Source organism: Agelaius tricolor, unplaced genomic scaffold (assembly GCF_023055355.1).
Source record: "Agelaius tricolor isolate 1412-34295 unplaced genomic scaffold, bAgeTri1.0.p SCAF_18, whole genome shotgun sequence".
In the NCBI taxonomy this organism is placed as follows: domain Eukaryota; kingdom Metazoa; phylum Chordata; class Aves; order Passeriformes; family Icteridae; genus Agelaius; species Agelaius tricolor.
This window is the reverse complement of record NW_027269278.1, coordinates 3233864-3254658: the sequence shown is the minus strand read 5'-3', so window position 1 is coordinate 3254658 and position 20795 is coordinate 3233864. Positions and strand designations below refer to the sequence as shown.

At 41.2% G+C, this 20795-nt stretch overlaps 1 protein-coding gene across 11 annotated transcripts in view; it reads left to right on the top strand.

The window, feature by feature from the left end:
* Positions 1-20795, top strand: part of ANKHD1 (ankyrin repeat and KH domain containing 1) — a 100403-nt gene that overhangs the window by 31944 nt on the left and 47664 nt on the right. For all 11 annotated transcript variants that reach the window (XM_071443045.1, XM_071443043.1, XM_071443048.1 and 8 more), the window contains exons 3-10: positions 3300-3456; positions 5694-5841; positions 6674-6821; positions 7877-8110; positions 9637-9731; positions 12249-12486; positions 12672-12863; positions 14314-14423. In XM_071443045.1, the coding sequence (XP_071299146.1) occupies positions 3300-3456; positions 5694-5841; positions 6674-6821; positions 7877-8110; positions 9637-9731; positions 12249-12486; positions 12672-12863; positions 14314-14423 (1322 nt within the window). The remainder of the gene's footprint in view (positions 1-3299; positions 3457-5693; positions 5842-6673; positions 6822-7876; positions 8111-9636; positions 9732-12248; positions 12487-12671; positions 12864-14313; positions 14424-20795) is intronic.

Below are 20795 nucleotides of genomic sequence, written 5' to 3'. Positions count from 1 at the left end.
ACTGTAATAATGTGAGAAACTGTGGTCACTCTTGTGCAAGAGTGTGTAGAATGGTCCTGAGGATGCTTTCAGTGTTTGTTGGATGGGAGGAAGCAAGAAGAATTTTGGCCAAGATCCTGAACGTAAATCAGACTGCTGGAGTCCCTGTGTGTATGAGTGTGACACAAGAACAAGTGGTTTGGGCACAAAATGAAGTAAATTAGAGATTAAAAGACACATGAGCATTACAGCATTGAGATTCTGGCACAGTCATCCTAAATCATAGCAAAATAAAAACTTCAGATTGTTATTATATAGTAAATTATTGAGTATAATGTGCAAAAGGGAGGTGAATGAATGTGTGTCTGCAGTGGTAATTCTTGTAGTCTGTCTCCCTTTGACTCCAGCTAGCCAAACAAATGTCAGCTCTAATGTCTTCTGTGGCTGTTGATTAGTTTTGGCATGTGCAATATAAAAATATGAAATTAAGAGCTGGGATGGCACCTGGGTTGAGCTCTAGCTGGTGAGGTAAATAAAAAGCACCTTCCACTTACCCTCTGAAAGGCCTTGATGTGGTTATAGCTCATTTTTTGGAACAAAGTGTGAAACAGGAGTGAACTGTAAGTGTGCTTTGATTGAGTCCTCCAGGAGACCACCAGGTAAAATCCATGAAAACAGATTCTTGGGAATAGGAGAGCTGTAGTGGGTCAAGTTTGTCTGTCTCAACCAGGCACAGAAGATCTGGATGTGTTTAAAAAAAGATCGGATGTGGCACTTGGTGCCATGGTTTAGTTGAGGAGTTGAGGCATGGGTTGGACTCTCTGATCCTTAAGGTCTGTTCCAACCCAGTGATTTTGTGAATTTGTGGTGTGACTTCTGCCTTCAGAAATCCCAGGTATGAAATGCCACAAGTTTTTAAAACAGAGAAGGTATCAAGTGTAGGTCCTGCTTGTCCAGGCAACCTGTCAGTTCTGCTGCCTTGGTGAGCTGAAATAATGGAGATATCCAGTGTAGCTGCAGATAGCCAGGTCATGTGGGGTTTTGATGGTGGTGTTTTGGTAGTTGTTTGGGTTGGTTTCTTTTGGCTGGACTTTGTATTTTCCACTTCTTTTGTCAACAGTAGAGCTGTTAGCAGCTCCTTCAATTAGATCTTTTAAAGTGGAGGGAAGCTGCAGTTGTGTTGCTCCTTGTAAGCGAAATCTGTGCATTTTTAGCCTTTGCTCAGGGGTCCTGTGGATTTCTCTGAGTACTTTTCCATGTTGTTTACCACGGTGTTCAGCTCTGCTTGCAGCAGTCCCAGATGAGGCCTCAGTGCCTAGTTGTGAAGACTTAATTCTTTGTCTTTCCTTCAGCAGTGCTTTATGTACACTGCAGTGCAGCGTAAGCCAGCACTGCCACCAGAAATAGCTCCTGTAAACATCTCAGCAGTTGCTCTGTGAGCCACTGGGGAAGCAGAGCTGTGGAAAAACTGTCACTTTCTTGGTGTATTTGCAACTAAATTGATGTCCTGACCCAGTTTTGCAGTGACTGTCCCCCACTGTCCCACCTGCAGAGATGACAGGACTTCAACCCCTTCACACCACCAGCAAATCCAGTTCACGTGGATACATAAGGCATGAGCTGTGGCATTTGGGGCTTGTTTATTAACTTTGCTATATTTAACAGTGATGGCCATGGGGGTGGTGGCCTCAACAGTTTGGAGGTGGAAGGGGTCATGTGGCCAGTGGCCTCCAAGAGTCCATGGACCCTCATTTTTGTGCTCTGATTGCTCTGGACTAGCCAGGCTTCCAACCCACACAGTTGGATGTGCGATTTCTGATTTCATTGCAGAGTGGGCACTTGGTTATGAATTGGTTTTTGTAGCCCCTTGACAATGCTGAAGGGATCCAGATGTGGGATGTTGGAGCCAGGGAGGAGGTGCACAAGTCTCTTAAGCAGCTCATTGAACCTCCATTGCTCATTTCCATCAGCTGCACCCCAGGGGAGGTGTCTGTCTGTCTGTCTGTCTGTCTCAATGGCAGGAGGGAGATTCTCCATCATGTCCAGCACCACGTTCCAGTGCTGCTAGCCAGCTGTGCAGGGTAAGGTCACAGCATGCCTGGTGTGCTGGCATAAAGAGATTTAGGGTGGAGAGATTTGGTAAGTATTGATTCTGACATTACTGAGAAACAAATTGGATGTTCTCAAACTGTGGAAATACGTTGTCTGAAGACAATGTTCAAACTTAAAATATGATTTATTCTGTAATAATTACAAGCTGGGTTGTGGGAAATCAAACATTTACATTTACATTGTGGTGTAAATCAAGCCTGCAGAGATGTGCACATGCCAAATAGCAAATCTTCTGAGGGATAAGGTGCTTATATCCAAAGGTTTCTATCTAATTTGACCCTTTTTAATAGCTAAGGACTTGAAGTTACTGATTCATGACTGGTGAAAGTGGCTGATCTATAAAGCAGTAACCATTTGTCTTTTGTAGCACATGAAATTGATTGATTTATGTTTGGGGTTGTTTTGTGGGTGGCTGGGAGGTGTTTGTGCTGTTTGTGCATTTGTACCTGAAGATACAAGCCCTGCCCACACTGCAGTGATTGTTTCCACATGTTAAACTATGAGGAGTAAAACTTGAGCAAAGAACCTGTTATAAAAAAAGAAACTGTTAAGAAAGTTCCTTGAATCTAAGCATTTCTGCTGTGTTATGTCTGTGAAGGAGAGGCATTGATTTCAAGTATACTTATAGTATTTGAAATTTCCTTTCCTAACTTTTGCTCCTGTAGCTAGAGCAGGGCAATTTAGAGTGGTAAATTGGTGGAGTTAAAACTAATAAACATTTTAAGTTTTCCTACTCTTAAAAAAAAGTATATTAGAACTCAGTCTGCTTTGTTTTGGGTGGGAAAGGGATAATAAGTATTTTAAGTTGAAAAATTCTTCACATTCAGAAAATACTAAATCACATCTATTTCCCAAACTTCTGGTTTTGGGCTTCAATGCCTGTATTTATCCTTAATGCCCCATTATGATGGTTTTTGAGCTTCTTTTAAGTTCTTCAAAGGTATGACTTGAGACTTCAGGATAAGTAACAAAGCTGCCAATTGAAAGATATAGGGTTTTAGTTAATTAAATATTATTATAGTTAATTAAATATTCGGGTCTTGGGCAAATGTTAGCAGATAGTTTCGTTTTAAGTAGCTAATTATCTGGCATGTTTGCAAATGATTTTTAACTAATAGTGCATGTGGCTGAACTCTAAAATAGTGTCTTTGCATTTCTTTTGTGTGACTTTCATACTAACCCGACTGATGAACGAACGTGCCCTGAAGGAATTGGTAAATTGTCCACTGCCGATGGCAAAGCCTTCGCAGATCCCGAGGTTCTCCGGAGACTGACGTCGTCCGTCAGCTGCGCGCTGGACGAGGCGGCGGCCGCGCTGACGCGCATGAGGGCCGAGAACAACCACAACAACGGCCAGGTGGACAAGTACGTGCTGGGCACCCTGCTTCTCCAGTGAAATCCATTCACTGTACATGCTGACTGCCCCTGGTGCTACAGCTATGGGGTTTTACTTCAGATCCAGTTCATTGTACATACTGACTGCCCCTGGTTCCCCAGCTATGGGGTTTTACTTCAGATCCAGTTCATTGTACATGCTGACTGCCCCTGGTTCACCAGCTATGGGGTTTGATTTCAGATCCAGTTCATTGTACATACTGACTGCCCCTGATTCACCAGCTATGGGGTTTGATTTCAGATCCAGTTCATTGTACATGCTGACTGCCCCTGGTTCACCAGCTATGGGGTTTTACTTCAGATCCAGTTCATTGTACATACTGACTGCCCCTGGTTCCCCAGCTATGGGGTTTGATTTCAGATCCAGTTCATTGTACATGCTGACCAGCCCTGGTGCTACAGCTATGGGGTTTTATTTCAGATCCAGTTCATTGTACATACTGACCACTCCTGGTTCCCCAGCTATGGGGCTTTATTTCAGATCCAGTTCATTGTACATACTGACCACCCCTGGTTCACCAGCTATGGGGTTTTATTTCAAATTCAGTTAATGGTTCGTACTGACCAGCCCTGTTCCCCTACTATGGGATTTTATTTCAAATTCAGTTAATTGTACATACTGACCAGCCCTAGTTCCCAAACTATGGAATGGGATTTTATCTCAAATCCAGTTCTATGTATGTTCTGACCGCACCTGGTTCTCCAACTATGGAATTTTATTTCAGATCCAGTTAGTTGTATGTACTGTTCACCCCTGGTTCTCCAACTATGGGATTTTATTTCAGATCCAGTTAGTTGTATGTACTGTTCACCCCTGGTTCTCCAACTATGGGATTTTATTTCAAATCCTGTTAGTTGTATATACTGACCACCCCTAGTTCCCCAAGTACGGAATAGGGGTTTATTTCAAATTCACTTAATTGTACATACTGACCACCCTCCTGGTTCCCCAGCTATGAGATTTTATTTCAAATCCAGTTCTATGTCCATACTAACCACCCCCATTCCCCAACTACAGAATGGGATTTTATTTCAAATTTAGTTAATTTTATGTGCTGACCACCCCTGGTTCCCCAACTATAGAATGAGATTTTATTTCAAATTCAGTTAATTGTACACACTGACTACCCCCAGTTCCCCAACTATAGAATAGAATTTTATTTCAAATTCAATTAATTTTACATACTGACTACCCCTGGTTACCCAAATAAGGAATTTTATTTCGAATCCAGTTCTATGTATGTACTGACCACCCCTAGTTCCTCAGCTATAGAATGAGATTTTATTTCAAATTCAATTAATTTTATGTACTGACCACCCCTAGTTCCTCAAATAAGGAATTTTATTTCAAATTCAGTTAATTGTATGTACTGACCACCCCCAGTTCCCCAACTATGGAATGGGATTTTTTTTCAAATTCAGTTAATTGTACATACTGACCATCCCCAGTTCCCCAGCTATGGAATGGGATTTGTTTTCAAGTTCAGGTAATTTTATAGTTAGTAATGGAGCTGTTCTACTGCTAGCAGAAGCAGATTGCATCTGAAGGTGTAACTACTGTCCCATCAGGTTATTCACTTCACAGGGTAAGAGAAAAGTACAAAAAAGTGTTACTTTCTGACCAGCTGCTCTTTCTGTGTACCAGAGAGTTGAGTTGTTATTCAAAAAAGTTCAAGCTCTTAGCTGTAGAAAAGTAGGTGATTGCTCTCTTAATTGCAGAAGTTTGTCTGGTTGGAGTAGTCACATTAGTGGTCTCTGTGATACTTGACTGCTGACTTTTTGGCTTTGTCTGCAATAGGAATTTGCCTTGGCACCTGCAGTCAGCAGTTTGTCATGGTCACAGCCTCTGTGTATCTGGCATTCCCTGAAATGGGAATAGCATCAGAGAGGTTTGCTCCTGTCTTGCAAACACCACAAAAACCAGCTTTGAGCACTCCTCTCTGCATCTGGTCTGTATGAGAGCATATTACAAGTTAGCAACTGATGAGAACAAGCTAATTTAGACAATAAGGAAAGTGTCTATCTCCATTTCACCTGTGGAAATAATTGTGTACATATAAAGATAAATATATATATAAGGTGTATTTTCAAGTAAAGCTTAGCACTGAAGTCCAGAGCCTTTACTGAAAGGGTTCCTCCTTGCCTAGGAAAGCTGCCCAGGTGTTGCAGGTGTATTTTGAGCTGAGTGTGAGGTCCCTGTTTTGCAGTCGCAGTCTGGCAGAGGCGTGCTCCGATGGCGATGTAAATGCTGTCCGCAAGCTGCTGGATGAGGGACGGAGCGTCAATGAACACACCGAAGAAGGGGAGAGTCTGCTGTGCTTGGCCTGCTCAGCAGGATACTATGAATTGGCACAAGTAAGTAACAAATGGAGTTAGAACTAAACATTTGTGAAGCATTGTCTGAGGGGCTTCTTGGATAGGTAAACATTTTAGCTCTTCAGGTTATTATAATTTTTTGTTATTTCAACAGAATATCAATGCATACAGCTTATTGTGGGTTTCTAGTTATTGTTTGGGTTTCTTTAATGGAAAATGCAGCCACAGATGTCTTTAGATCGAAGGGACTTGTCTGAGGAATGAATCCTGTGTTTTGTGATGTATCTACTTTTCTGGCATTGTTCTAGATGCAGTCCAGCTGTTCTGCTGAGCAAGAGTATCTAAAATATCAGTAAACCCAAATACTACAACTGGTTACCTTCTAAAAGCTTGTGTCTCAGTCACACAATCCTTTTTCTAAATCAAATTTGTATCAACAGTGCATTAATTTCTGTTAATTTTGAGCTATATTGCTTCTGTATCTAAGGGCAGCTGCTTTGAAATGTTTTCGTGATAGTTCTCAGAAATGCCCAACTTCACATTCTGGTGCCAAAACACAGGACAGGGAGAGATCTTCTCACCTGTGGGTGCCCTCATCATTATTGTGGGTGACATTTTCTGTGCTGTCATTCTGGTCAATAAATTGCCCTGTGACTTTTGAAAGTGTCCATATTTCACTGGAACTTAGCTATGAGCAAATGCAGAAACTCAGGATTTTCTGCAGCAGAGCCCAGTGCAGGCAGTAACTGTGCATGGTCCTGGGGGTGGCACTGGGCTGTGAGGGGATCTGGCAGCTGGCTGGGGAGCCAGTCTCACTAAAAACAAAAGGTTGGTGTTACAATTTGCTCACTGCAGTGAATTTCTCCCCCAGGTGCTTCTAGCCATGCACGCCAACGTTGAAGATCGAGGGAATAAAGGGGACATCACTCCCTTGATGGCAGCTGCCAGTGGAGGCTACGTGGACATCGTTAAACTCCTCCTTGTCCATTGTGCAGATGTCAATGCACAGTCCTCCACAGGTAACTGGGGAGCAGGAGCACAGTTAGGAAGGCTGGCACATAAGGCACACAGCTCTTCTGAACATCTGTGTTTTTGTCTAACACTTTAATTCACAAGAAAACGTGACAGGAACTGTTAGGAATAGACCAGATCTGCAGTGAATGTGTTTGGAGTCTGAACTGGCCATTATTAAATATGGGTTTTAATATAAATTCTAATGAAAAGCACTGTTCCTGCAAAAAACACTCTGGTGTTAGACAACAAGAAAAATGAAGTTTATCTTTTCTCATTGGTATAATCCAAAATTACCCGGTAAGATGGCCATGGGACACATCCCATCAACACCAGTTATTTCTGTCTGTTCCTTTTTACTAAAGAGGAGTTAAAATTGGGTGCATTGAATGTTCTCTGTATTGCTGGTTCTTGACCACAGCTTAACTGACCTCACTGACAGCATTAACCTGCAGTTGGATTTTGTTTATTAAGATTGAATTTAAACTTTCTTTAAATTTTCAAACAAGTCGTGTGTCCAAACTATGGGATATTCTTTTATCTTTCTGTTTAGCCATTTTAAGCTAAGTTACCTTAAAATTGACTGTAGCATTTAAAACATGAGCCATATGTGAGTGTCTGTCACTTACAGTATCAGAGTTTTAAATTATAAATTTATTCTCATCCAGCAGTAGAAGATTTTCAAGGAATTACAGGATACAACTTAGGCAAAAAAAAAAAAAGACAAAACAAAAAAATCACCCCCCAACTCTACAGTAACAATGACTCATTGATCGTTTTGTGCATGTTTATTTGATCTAATTTTGTGTGCTAAAGTAGAAAACATAACAGTCAAACTGAAAAAGTCCTGATTTGTAATACTGGCCTGGCATTAAAACTTTCATGTTACAGTCATTTGGGGTTTTATAACAAGCCTGGAATGATGGGCTGGAGGAACATTGCTGTGAGGTGAAAGGCTGCTGCTGGTGATGTCCTTGGGTTTGTTGGAGCTGTTAACACTGATCTCCTTCCTGTGTTAGGAGTGGGTGATGGAAAGGGCTCTCATGCAACCTCTCCTCTGCAGGGAACACAGCTCTCACCTACGCCTGTGCCGGGGGCTTTGTGGACGTGGTGAAGGTGCTACTGAAAGCTGGTGCTAACATAGAAGACCACAATGAGAATGGACATACCCCCCTGATGGAAGCAGCCAGTGCAGGCCATGTGGAGGTTGCAAGAGTATTGCTGGAATATGGTGCAGGAATCAACACTCACTCCAACGAGTTCAAAGAAAGTGCACTTACACTCGCCTGCTATAAAGGTATTGTCTCTTGCCTTGTTTATAGCTTTGTTTAAATTTGTTTGCTTGGATTTATCTGACTAAAACTTTCAGCAATACTTTGAATGTCTTCCTAAGAGTTTTGTAAAACTGGATTTTGGTTTTAAGCTCAGTATCACTAAATGTTCCTGTGTGGTGTAGTGGTATTAATTCTGTGTTTGTGTCCAGGTGTGGTGGACATGTTTGACATGTTGCAGATGAAAACTTGTAACTGGCTGTGTCCAAACTTGTGCCTTGACACACCACCATTCTCTCCTCCTACCCACTACCACATTCTCTATTTAATTCCCAGTTTCCTCACCAACTGTCTGTGAATACTGAAAACGTCTCTGTTGGTTCTTCAGAAAATGCAAAGTTGGAATGTGTGTTTCTGTAATATCTGATGGGGAGACAATGCCTCCATTATTACTGGATTCTTTTCTTTCAGTGTAATTTGGGAGAATGCTATGAATTCTTAAGTGTGATGAACTTTTAGGGACTTTTGACATAATTTCTTTTGCTATTTAAAGCTTCTATGTAAAGTAACAGTGCAGTGGTAATCCACTGTGCTTCTGTGGTTTGCTTTCCAACCATTGTTTTTCTACAAATAGAAAAGCAGGATGTGGATTATTGTCATAGTATCTTTAGGCTTTGCCTCTGTGGTTAAGATTGAGGATACATACTATGTATAACCTATCTGAGGACTTGCATCTGCATTTGTCATGGATTTCCTACAGCATATGGTAGTTCCTTACAGGCAAATGCCAGTAATAGTTCCCCTGAATGTGTTGGAGGGTCATTCTGGTTTCTTTCGACTCAGAACCTAATTGAGTCATGGAATGTAAAACCTTGAATCACAGAGATGTCCTGTATTATCTTTCACAAGATGGTTAATTGTTTTCTTGTCGGTTTAGGTAAGACTAAGTCTTCCCACAGAGAAGAAAGCTCATCAAGAGGCTAAAAGCTTAGAAGGGACAATTTCTAAAATGACAGAAACTGTAATAGAGTTTAAATCAAGTTTTGGTAAAGCTCAGTAGAAGCTTTTAACAATAATGTCAGATAATATGATATAATGTGAGTATCTTAGTTCTTAGAAATATGTGAGTGTTATTTAAAGCTTAAAGTAAAGTTCAGACCTACATGGACCCATACCTAAACGATAATCCCCCCAGTTGTATGCTGCCTTGGAACTCTCAAATGATCTGTCACTGTACAGTTCAGTAGGGAATAAACACAGTTTTGTAGCTTGAAGTCACAAGGAAAGGTTCTTGTATAAACTTGAATTAGACAGGTCTGTCTGCATCTCACAGCTGAGCAATATCTTTGGGAAAGGCTTTCTGAAGGCTGCTGACTCATTTGCATTGGTATTTTTTAAAGAGTACTTTAAAATGCCATGTTTGCCGATTGTAACTTGTGAAGATTCTAACAGCAAACTGTGAAAATCTGAATTATTTCATTAGGTGTATTGTCTGTACTATTAAAAGTTGATGATGTGGAATGCTCATTTATTTTATCTGTTTCATTTGAAGGCCATTTAGATATGGTTCGTTTTTTGCTTGAAGCTGGAGCTGATCAAGAGCACAAAACAGATGAGATGCACACGGCGCTGATGGAGGCCTGCATGGTAAATACCTTTGTTTGTGCTGCTCCCTCCTCAGGAGAGAGGAATGCAAGAGGTGATAAAACAGAGTGAGCCTTGGATAACAAGCTGTTTGGGGGCTGCAAGTGGATTTGTGTGTTCTTATTGTAAAAAAGTGCTTACTGCAGCTCCCACCAGCTTTCTCAGTCTAACTGCTCACAAAGGAAAAGTACTCTGATTTTTGGGGGGATGATGTGTTGTTTTAAATGCTCCATCTGTGAAGTTTAGGGTGACTAATCTGCAGTGCAGTGATGTAGTACAAATCACTAGTTTGGGGTTTTGTTTTGGTTTTTTTTTAGTGTGTTTTTCACCTCTGTTTTTATAAATAAGGTCTCTCAGTGTGTCGTGGAATGAGCCTTCCAAAAGTGCACTGAGCTGGATGATTCATGCATTACAATTGTCTGTTCATCACTGCCGGAAGTGTTTTGCATGGAGAGATGACTTGCTCTCTTCTAGGTTTCTGTAAATGAGGTTGTGAGGTTTTTCTTTTGACCTACCATTTTATTTTGAAAAATAATGTAGTCCTTAGTTCTCTAGCAACTGTCCACATAATTTCAATGCAGCCATTGAGGAAAAACTTGCCTATCCAAGAGCATCATCTTAATAAATAGTGTGCTATTGTGTCAAAGCATATATCTGTCACCATTTCTGTACAGACCTTGGATGACCTTTTCTCTCTTCTTCAATCTGGGAAACTTCTTTGAAGAAAGAACAGGGACCTCATTTCCATAGGAAGCACAGCAAAAAGAGGGAAACAGATTTTTCTCCCAGTAGCCTGTAATCCTTGGAAGATAGGCTGCAGTGTTCCTCCAGTGTGCTGAGAGCTGGAGGATCAAGTGTTCTTTCAGTGCAGTTGTGAGGTGATGCAAGAGACCAAGGTCAGGGTGTAACTGGGGAGCTGTGTCCAAGTCTTCCATAGTGAGCTGGTAATTGAATCCTTGAATAGCCTTCCCTGGAGGAGAGCCTGGTGCCAGTAAGAGATTCACAAGGACAGTGGGTGCATGCTGTCACCTAAAGGAGATTGCACCACAACTGCAGACTAAAGGTTAATCAGCCCCACTGTTCTGTTTAGGTTGGGGTTTTTTGTTTGCTTTTTCTTCGTTTCCTGGTGAAACAATCCAAGGGCTGGCTTAATTTGGAGGCTGTGAAACAGCTCACTTGAGGAAGAGAGTTGTGAGGTTTGCCTGTGTATTTTCAGCTCTTTGGTGTTTCAGTCTAGGTGTTCTGACATTACAGAGTGTGTATTGACATTTGAAAGCAGCAGAAAGGAAGATGAGCCTTTGAAGTCCCAACTCCATAACAAGAAATTTGTTTTTTGTTATTATTCAGCTGCACCCTTGCACAAGGGAGCTGTTCCACCAAATTGTTGTGACTGTTCCCAGTCTTCATCTCTTTCTATCTAAGGAATGCAGCAGGTACAGGTTGCTGAGATGTCTGGTCTCTGATCACCAATTCTTTTGTAAGTGCCTCAGAGTTTGTTTTGGTCAGGACAGTGCCACACTTGGGGTAATGCCTCTAATGAGGTGACTGTTGGCTTTTAGGTTTCTCAACCTCTGAGAACAACAGCCTGTGTTTAATGTGCACCCCTGATTGCTGTCCATCTCAGGTTACCTACAGCCTGCTTCATGGTCAGCTTAAGCTTTCCCCTTTTGCTGATGTTGTGGCTCTCTACCAACTACACCTTTGGTCAAATATGGATTTTAGGTACTTGGTCTATTACAAATAACTGAGAGGTTTAACAGTACTTTCTTGAGAAGCTGACAGAAACATCTATGTGCTTTGATTGGTAAGGACTCAGATTGCTCTGGCAATCCTAATTCTCTTGTTCTATGGCTTCACCCCTGGGAATTTTTCAGTCACCTTTAAGAGTTTTTCCAAGTCTTCTCTCCTCCTGTTACCTGCCTTATTGTTACCCACTTCAGTTTCTCTTGCAGGTATCTTTCCCAAGATTTAGAAGTTGCCAATTGGGGCTTTTTTGGTTTTTTGTTTGTAGGAGTCATGAATCAACTACTACTACAAAGAATAAGAATCTCTTTTTCTTATGCTTGTTTTGAGGTTTAGTCATGGAGTGGGTTTATTACTAATGGCGCTTGTTTGCTATCTCTAGTATGTTGTGTCCCAAAGATTGTACTGCAAATTAAGTCTTGTGCCATAATTCTTTTTTCCTCAAAAAATAGAAATACCAACTCTATATATAATAGAGTTGGGATTTCTATTTTTAAATACTCTATTTAAATAATAGAGTATATCTTTTTTAAATAATATATTTTAAATACTCTATTTAAATAATAGAGTATATTTAACTCTATTTTCCTTATGCATTTAAACCTGACTTCGATGTAGATGAAAACCTCATGTTGGTTAGGTTGAAGTATCACCATTAAACCATGATAAATAAAAAAGCCCTGTCCTGTAGGATCATTTTCAGGCCTGGTGTGATAGTGGTTGCAACTACAGCATCCAGTGACTGCAGTTCTCAGTCCTGGTTGCCCTCTCTTGCAGGACGGGCACGTGGAGGTGGCGCGGCTGCTGTTGGACAGCGGTGCCCAGGTGAACATGCCCGCGGATTCCTTCGAGTCCCCGCTCACTCTGGCCGCTTGTGGCGGGCACGTGGAGCTGGCAGCGCTTCTGATCGAGCGAGGAGCCAACCTGGAGGAGGTTAATGATGAAGGTTACACACCTCTGATGGAAGCTGCCCGGGAAGGCCACGAAGAGATGGTGGCCTTGCTGCTGGCACAAGGTGAGATCCCGTGGCCATGGAGCGCTCAGAAGGACACGGTGTGAGCCATGGCCAGCAGGTGTCCTGTGCACATTGCTCTGATACTGCTGTACCCACAGAGCAGAGCTCAAACACCCAAAGTGCTATGGGGGTGATGAGCATTCACCTCCCCAGCCAGTGTCAGTAATGGCTGTTTTGTTTCCCAGGGGCAAATATTAACGCACAGACAGAGGAAACGCAGGAAACAGCCCTGACCCTGGCCTGCTGTGGAGGCTTCTCTGAAGTTGCTGACTTCCTTATTAAGGCAGGAGCTGATATAGAGCTTGGTTGCTCAACACCTTTGATGGAAGCTGCTCAAGAGGGTCATCTTGAACTGGTGAAATACTTGCTGGCAGCAGGTATGTGTTCAGAGCAAGTGATGAAGCCCACAGATACTATGGACTTGATGTGTTTTGTATGATTTGGAGCATTCCTGGGCTTTTGATAGTGACAGTGTTGTAACAAGAAACAATATCCTCAGATAAGTTAGCAAGAAGGAAAAAGACTATGTTGCACCTAAGTATTGCTTGATACTGGTAACAGAGGAAAGTGCCTCCTGGAGCAGGTGATCCTGTTCCATATCTAGAAAGCATCCACATTCATTAGAAACATTGTTTCCAGCTATCTGCATCTAGGACAGAATTTTAATACAGATAATGCTTGGTTTTGCTTGCTACTCCAGTTTTGACTAAGCCTGGTTATCTGCATTCAGTCTCCCTGAATAACCAGTTCTTTAGGAATGGTGTGCTGGGAAGTAGTGTGCAAGACAGATGCTGGAATGTGCTGAGTTTCTGTGATGAATGAGCTTTACTGCTACATTATACAGTAGTAAAAATTAAATCTTGCTGGAGTTTGGGGTAAAATGATGCTTCAATGTTCATCTTTCAGTTTATAAAGTTGGTAGAGTCTGAAGTGTTCTGCTTAAAATAATAAAGAAAAAGGAGCTGTATTTGGGATATCTTCCTTGTTGTGGAAGGTGATTTATTTGTATGCTCTAAGAATAAGCATAAAATTGGCTGGATTTGTAATTTTAGAAAGTGAAGCTCCCTGCTCATCGAGGGACAGTAACAACTGTGCCACTTGGTGCAGTGACACCAGCATGTGACACCTGTCACCAGCTCCCTTAGAACGCTCACTGCCTGCACTTCACTGCTGATAGTGTAGAAAGTTGATTAAGGAGCCTTGTTTTGGCATCAGGGAGTCTCTAATTATACCTCACACCTTAAAAATAAGAAAATGGCTAATCACATTGGCATTTCTTTTTTTAAGAATAATGTGTTACATATCAAGAGTCAAGTGTAATTTTCAGAGAGCTGGTGTATATGAAGCTAGACAAATTATTTCAACAAAATGGTTTTAAAGGAAGTGATTTTAAAGAGCAGGAAAGGAGGCAGATTTGTGGAAAGTGCATGGGTTTGTTGTATTAATACTAGTTCAGTGATATGCATTTTGTCTGGTCTCCCTTGGCATACAGCTCTGAGTCAAATGGACAGTCTGCAAAACTGTCTGGATTCCCTTTTACTTGATGTAACAACTGAAATCCTTTTTGCTATAGAGGGGCTGCAGGAATAAGAGAGCATATAGATTTAACTGCTTAGATTGTCAGTCATGCTTTTTCCAAGCCTTGGCTTACCCCCTCTCCTTGGAGTATTTTCACTATGAGAGCAATTTTTGCCATGAGAGCAATGCTCTTGGACTGTGGAGGCTGTTGGTCAGTAGGATATAGCTGCTGTCAGAGATTTTTATGTTTATCTCGTGTGAAATACTTGATAAGGACACATCCAATATGAAAAAATGTTGTGTTTGTAGGAGCCAATGTTCATGCCACTACAGCAACAGGAGATACAGCTTTGACCTACGCCTGTGAAAATGGACACACAGATGTGGCAGATGTGTTGCTTCAGGCTGGTGCTGATCTGGTAAGGCTTCTGCTGCATCTGCTGGGCAAAGTGCTTTGGTTTCAAATTGTAAGGCCAAGCCTGTGTGCTTAGAGAACAGAGTGATGAGCTTAGGAATAGAGATTCATATATGGCTCTGTAAAGAGGCATGAAAGAAGCTTTTATTAGAGCCTGCATATTCTGTCTGGTCTACAAAATAACAGTTCTTATGGGTAGTCTGCTCTGAATTTAAAATGTTTAAGTAGTAGGAACTCCTGCTTCTGTATGTCAGTATTGGTCTCTGAACACTTTGAGTCTCTTAACTTGTGCAAACTACTACACCAAACCCCAAACAAAGCAATGTCTTTTAAATTATCAGCATAATCTGATCTCTTTTCTTTCTTCTAACTCTTGGGTTTAGCACATTGCTTTCCCCATGTTTATGTTCTGTAATGTAAACTAAGTTGTTGGGAGACCCAAAACTGCCTCTTCACCAGCTACAGGGATAAAACATTTGACTTATAATTAGTTAAAATAATTGATACTTTACTCTTCCAAAAGTGTTTAGGAGCCTTATGTAAAACAAGGCTCAAGCTGGGAAAATTGTTATTTGGTTGCCTAGGAGGATTACTCTCCTTTTTTCCCCCCCTCTACGTACTCACTGCTCTGTGTTTTATTTTGCTTGGAGGGTAGGTTGGGGTTTTGTTTGAATATTCTGAAATTTTTGTTCCTTCTAAAAAAACTAAGAAAGCCAGGAAAATTTCCCATTGAACCTGATAAATCAGCATTCTAATGAAGTTACTTAAATTTCAGTTATTAATGAAGTTTTTCGGGTTTTATTTAGAAATGTAAATAAACTAATGCTGTAATTTGGAATAATATTTACAGTTTTCTTTGAGACTTTACTTTTTTTTAAGGGCTTATTAGTTCTTCTGCAGTAATGTCAGTAATGTTCTGCTTAACTTATTCTTATCAGGGAGGAAAATCATATTTTTGGGGGGGGTTATGGGATTTTAGCAGGGATATTGGATGGGATGGTCTTGGAAAGTTCTGTTCAACCCAGATCATTCTGTGATTGTTTTATGAAAAGTGATTCTAGTCCCCATAGAGTTTTGTGTGAATTGGGGGTGACCATTACCACCATGTCTCAGCACAAACAGGTATTGTTCTGGTGACTGGAGACAGGAGCTGATGCTTCTCTGGGACTGATCCTCTGGCCTAGATATCAAATATGTCATTCAGTTCAGGAACCAGTGGAGATCTGGAGAGCTCTGTCACATTCATTAAGCAATGTGGCTTTATAAACACCAGGAGAATTTTAAAAAATGATGGCTGGGATGAACTTTCTTCAGTTAGTGGTTAATTTTTCCTTAAAGCTCTGCAGTGACAAGTAGTGCTAGAAATGAGCAGTGTTAGAGTGCTCATCTGTCTGCTGGAGAACTGCTCAATCCTCTATGGATTTATCTCAATTTGATGGATTTTTCTCCTTGTGACTAATTGTTCATGAAGTCTGGCATGTTAACAATTCTTCTGTGCTTTTCTGATGCCCTTCTTCAAAGGATCTTTTCCATGTCCTTACAGAGTTAGCCTGTCAAAATCTGTAGCAAAACTAGCTGGCAGGCCTGCACCTTTTCTTGTTAATGTATGCATTTTGAAATCAGCTTGCTTTTGCCAAATGTATGAGTGACTGAATCTGAGGCACATCTGAAGCCTTCAGCCTGTGATCCCATCTGTGCCACAGTTACATTCTAGTTCCCCCATCCCCTCCAGGAGCAGGGACTTCCAGGCTCTCAGCTTGAGCTGCTACCACTGGATCAAATGTAATTTTACTTGTTTGCAACTTCTATGGGGACAGAACAGCTAGTTTAGATTTTGTGATCTATGTGAGTAAAGGTTTGGAGATTGGAACTCTGAAATACAGATTGATAAAAGCATTTGTTGGAAGCAGAAATATGGTTTAGTAACTTCAGGAAAAAATATCCAGCATTTCAGTAAAACATCTATTTACCAGTGTGGCAAGGATTGTCTAATGTCAAAGGTGAAAGGATAATTTTTCCTAGAAGATTTTTTTTTCTTTCCTATTTCTTCTTTGTGTCTTTCCCAGCAGTTACCTTCATCTCAAGGATTGTGTAAGGTAAGATGTGGGAGGTACATAAATGTTCCCACAGGAACCAGGTTAGGGACTGTAAATCTCACAATGAGCATTGGTGATATTTAATGAGGTGATATCCTGCTTTTAAGCTGCTTACCTTTTAATAACTAAAAGGACCATTCTGAATGCCTGTTCCCTCTTGATGTAGAATCACACCTGGATTAAAGGAGATTCTGGGGTCCTTTTGAAGGCAGCTCTGCTCTTTTTTGGACAGTGAGATCATCTCAGCTTTTCTCAGCTGGAAAATACAGAAAAGAGTTTTAAATTGGGATTTTTTTAACCCAATTTAACCTGGACCCCCTTGCAGCTGTGCTACATAAGAGTTGGTCTAGTGATGGAATTTACCTTTCTCCTACAAGATTTATGGGAGCTTTTATGCAGAAATGAAGAGATGGAAGAGAACCCATGAGGACAGCTCATCCCTGTATTTTCTCATTTTACACTGTCAGGGTCTCCCCAAACCTCTTCAGTACTTGTTAAGATTCCACATTTTGCTTTGCTTGGAAGACTAAAACTGACTGCCTGGTATCTACATAATTCTAATTGTAAAAAAAACCCCAGCATGCCAGACTACCTCTTAATTCTTCTCCTATGACACAATGCTTTTGCAGACATCTTTCTGTCATGGCAGGGATCATTGTTTTGCCTTCAGGTGATAGCATCCCTCACACTACTGTGGCTCCTCAATTAAAAACTCCCTTTCCTTGATGTGTGTGACAGACTGTGGGTTTATGCATTGAGTATGAGACACCATTTAAACATCTACAAAAGCAGCCAGTCTTCTGGAATTTGAATTCACAACTCTGGAGGTTGCTGTGTTGCTGTTACAGTGAGGAATCTGAGGTGCTGTTATGTTTTTCCCTACTGGTTTTTGAACCATCAGGGGAAGGTCAGGGATTTCTGGCTTTTTTAGACTTGGCCCTTAGTCTTGTGTAGATAAAGCATGGTAGGACAAGTGAAGCTCGTTTTTGTAGTCAACACTTTCTGGCTATTGCACTCTCTGGGGGGTGCAAAGTACAATGAAATTCTTTGTTTTGCCAGTAGTGAACAAAAATCCATCTTGTCTGTAACAAAGATGCTGTGTCTGACCTTTGTGCTCTCTTTGTGGATCTGAATGGCTCATGGTAGGAGTGTGAACTCATGAGAGCTTCATTGCTTGCTTGGTCTTACCATTGTTCTTGCCTGCCTCATGCCAACAAACCAGTTTTCAGCTGGTGCATCTCATCCAGTTTAAGTTCATGTTCCAGGTCTTCATGACCAGGAACCTTTGTTTGTAGGGCAAGAACCATGAGTTCTTCTTTCTCCTTCTGCAGGACAAGCAGGGGGACTTTAAGAAGATAATTTTGGAGGGCATAGAGCTGGGCAGGCATCAGGGGAGGTTGGCCTTTGGTGTTTGTAAGCTGCAGCCTCAGGATGCGTGCTAAGGATAAGGCATCAGTCTCTTCAAAGATTTAGAGACTCCCTGTGCAGACTAGATGGGGCTTGTTCTTGTTCTGTATTTTCACTCCTATTGGGTCTTCTAAAACTGCTTTTAAAAAACAATATCCCAACCTTCCCAAATGCAGCAGGTTATCTCATTGATAGGTTGTCTCTTAAATCTCCTCTAGGTTCTTCCATTTCACTTTAAACTAGAGGCCTAGTTGAGTTTTCAGGAAGGTTATTTGGGACAAGTAGGTTGGTGACTGCTGGAATGAGTTCAGTTTTGAAAATCAGCGGTGTAGGGACTGTAACTTTTTGCAACAAAATCTTTCTCTAAATCATTTTGTTCAGAATAATATTTAGATTTCTGTTAAATATTCACTGTTGTCATGGATGAGGGAGACTTGTTTAAGAACTGAAAAGTTGGAGCTTTACTTTGAAAATACAGATTTTCTTATTGAACATTTAAATAACATGTGACATTGAGAAAAAAGTCAAAAAAATATCCTAGTGATCAATATAACCATGAATATTTGTGAACCAAGAAGAATTGTATGTGGGGAAAGCCCCTATGTAGCTGATCTTGGAATTGCCTAAGCCACAGAACTCAAAAGGAAGAACTAAAAAAATACCAATCATTGTCATAAGATGCTCCTGATGACTCTGCTCTGCTCTTGGAAGTATTGATTTGTCTAGAAAGGAAATAATTCTTGCTGACTGGAATCTCATCTCCTTGAGTCCCAGTGGAAAAGGTGCAGACAGTGTAAACTCCTGCCTGGTTTGGGTAACACTCTCACTCTCCCCTCCCTTCCTATCTGTTACCCAAAGCCACAGAAAATTCTCCTCAGGTGTTCTTTCTATCCCAGCAGAATTAGCAGGAGGACACATTACCCAGGGGTTTAGAGAATGGCTTTCCAGATGTGGCAGAGGTGTTCTCCTTTCTTAATCTTCCTGTTTGTACTAATTCCCACATTCCTCAGGGCTGCAGCAGTGACAAGAGGGGTTGCTGTGATGAGCCCTACAGTGCAGAGGGGCAAGGGGATTGTGTTTGGAGACAATTTACTGGGTTTAGATATTACAAAATAAACATCGGTGTGCACTTCATATAAATTAAAGAAAAAAACACATTGTAAAGGTAAATGAGGATGCTTTGGGACAACTTTCATTTTCCCTGTCCTGATTTTGATTATCTAATGCAGCTGAAAAAGAGATAGATCTAGAGATATATCCATAGATAGAATCTTTGAAATTTATGATTATCTAGGTAAAAAAGGATGTGAGGAGACAAAGGCACTGCACTGTCTCAGCCTCTTATTTTGGCTTGTCCTAGATGTCTTCCCTTAAAGCTTGAGTTGATGCTGTTTGATAGCCATTATTAGGGCTATAGAGAGTGCTGAAGTCAGAATGAATTTAATCTTAAAATAAAACATGCGTTTCTGTCTTCCAATGTGAAAAATACCATCAGAATGCCAGAAGTTTTGAAGATCTACAGCAGGTGGGCACCCAAATGGTTTGGTTTGGCTGGACTGATGGTGTGCTTGGTGCTGCAAGGATTGGAAGTGTGTAGTAGCTGAGGATCAAGTTCTGCCTGCTTGAGGAAGTGACAGTTGGTTAAACTGGGCAGGATCCCTGCATTGCATTTCAATGAGGAAGCCTCCTGGCGTCCGTGTTTGAGACTTCCAACAGTGAAGTCTGTTAGGAAGGCAGAATGTTGCAAATAATTATTCCTAACTGCCAGTTATCTGCTACATCTCAGTGCAATACAGGATGCTTTTCACTACCTTGAGTATAGCTAAGGTGACCTAAAATAAATTTTGCATTTTGCCATCTTTGCATCAGTAAGGATTTCGAATTGGGTGTGAGATAGTTCAGCAGCAGTGTCCAGGTCCTGCTCAGAGCAGAGTGGTGGTCAGGAGTTCTTTGCACCCACAGCTGCTTTGGGAGTGATGTGCTGGTGGAACCAGGGGTTTGCTGTGCTTCAGGCACACAGCAGCTTCTGGCTTTTTAGGATCTCTTGGCAGTGGCTGAGGAAGGAAAAACTATGCCAAATACCAGAGTAAGCATCAGGACTTAAGGGCACACCATTAATTCTTACAATCATAGGGCCACATGTTAACATAATTACCTTTACATGTCCTGGAAATGTTTCTGCCATGCAGACAGTCCAGAAGCAGGTATTTATTGACATCTAAGCAGTCATTGCCCTGCGAGGAGTATCCAGTAATTTTTTTTTTTTTAATTACTTCATAGTAAGTCTGTAAGGTTTGCTGTGCCTGTGTGTGCTTGTGTGTTTTACTCCTGAGTGAGCAAAGAAATCAGAGCTCTAAGTGGGATTGAGCCATGTGTTAAAGCAGTGGTGGGCAGTAACACAGAGCTCTTGTGAAGGGTGAGGAGCAGAGCAGGAGCAGGAGAGGGGCAATGGAACCTCTTAGAGTGAAGGATGGGCTTGGACTGGGGGCCAGTCTCCAACAGAAGATCCAGTCAAGAAGTTTCTTCTTCAAGTGTACGAACAGAAAACTAACTTAACATGCAGTTTGCAACTAGAGCAAGCCATATGTCAAAGGACATATGCAGAGTTTTCAGGAATACAGAAACTATGAAGGAAGAAATTGTGTTGTTCTGTCACATCTCTTCTTGTCAGGTTGTATTTGTAAGTAGCCGTGTCACCCACTGTCAGTACTAAATGTTAACTTTCACTATCAGGTATATATGCAATTAAAGTAAAGAGTGAATTTAGAGCTTGGATTCACAGATATCTGATTAAAAACCACACATTCCTATTATTGATCAGACTGAATGTTATTTAAATAGGATAATATTGAATATAGAGAGCACATACAAAC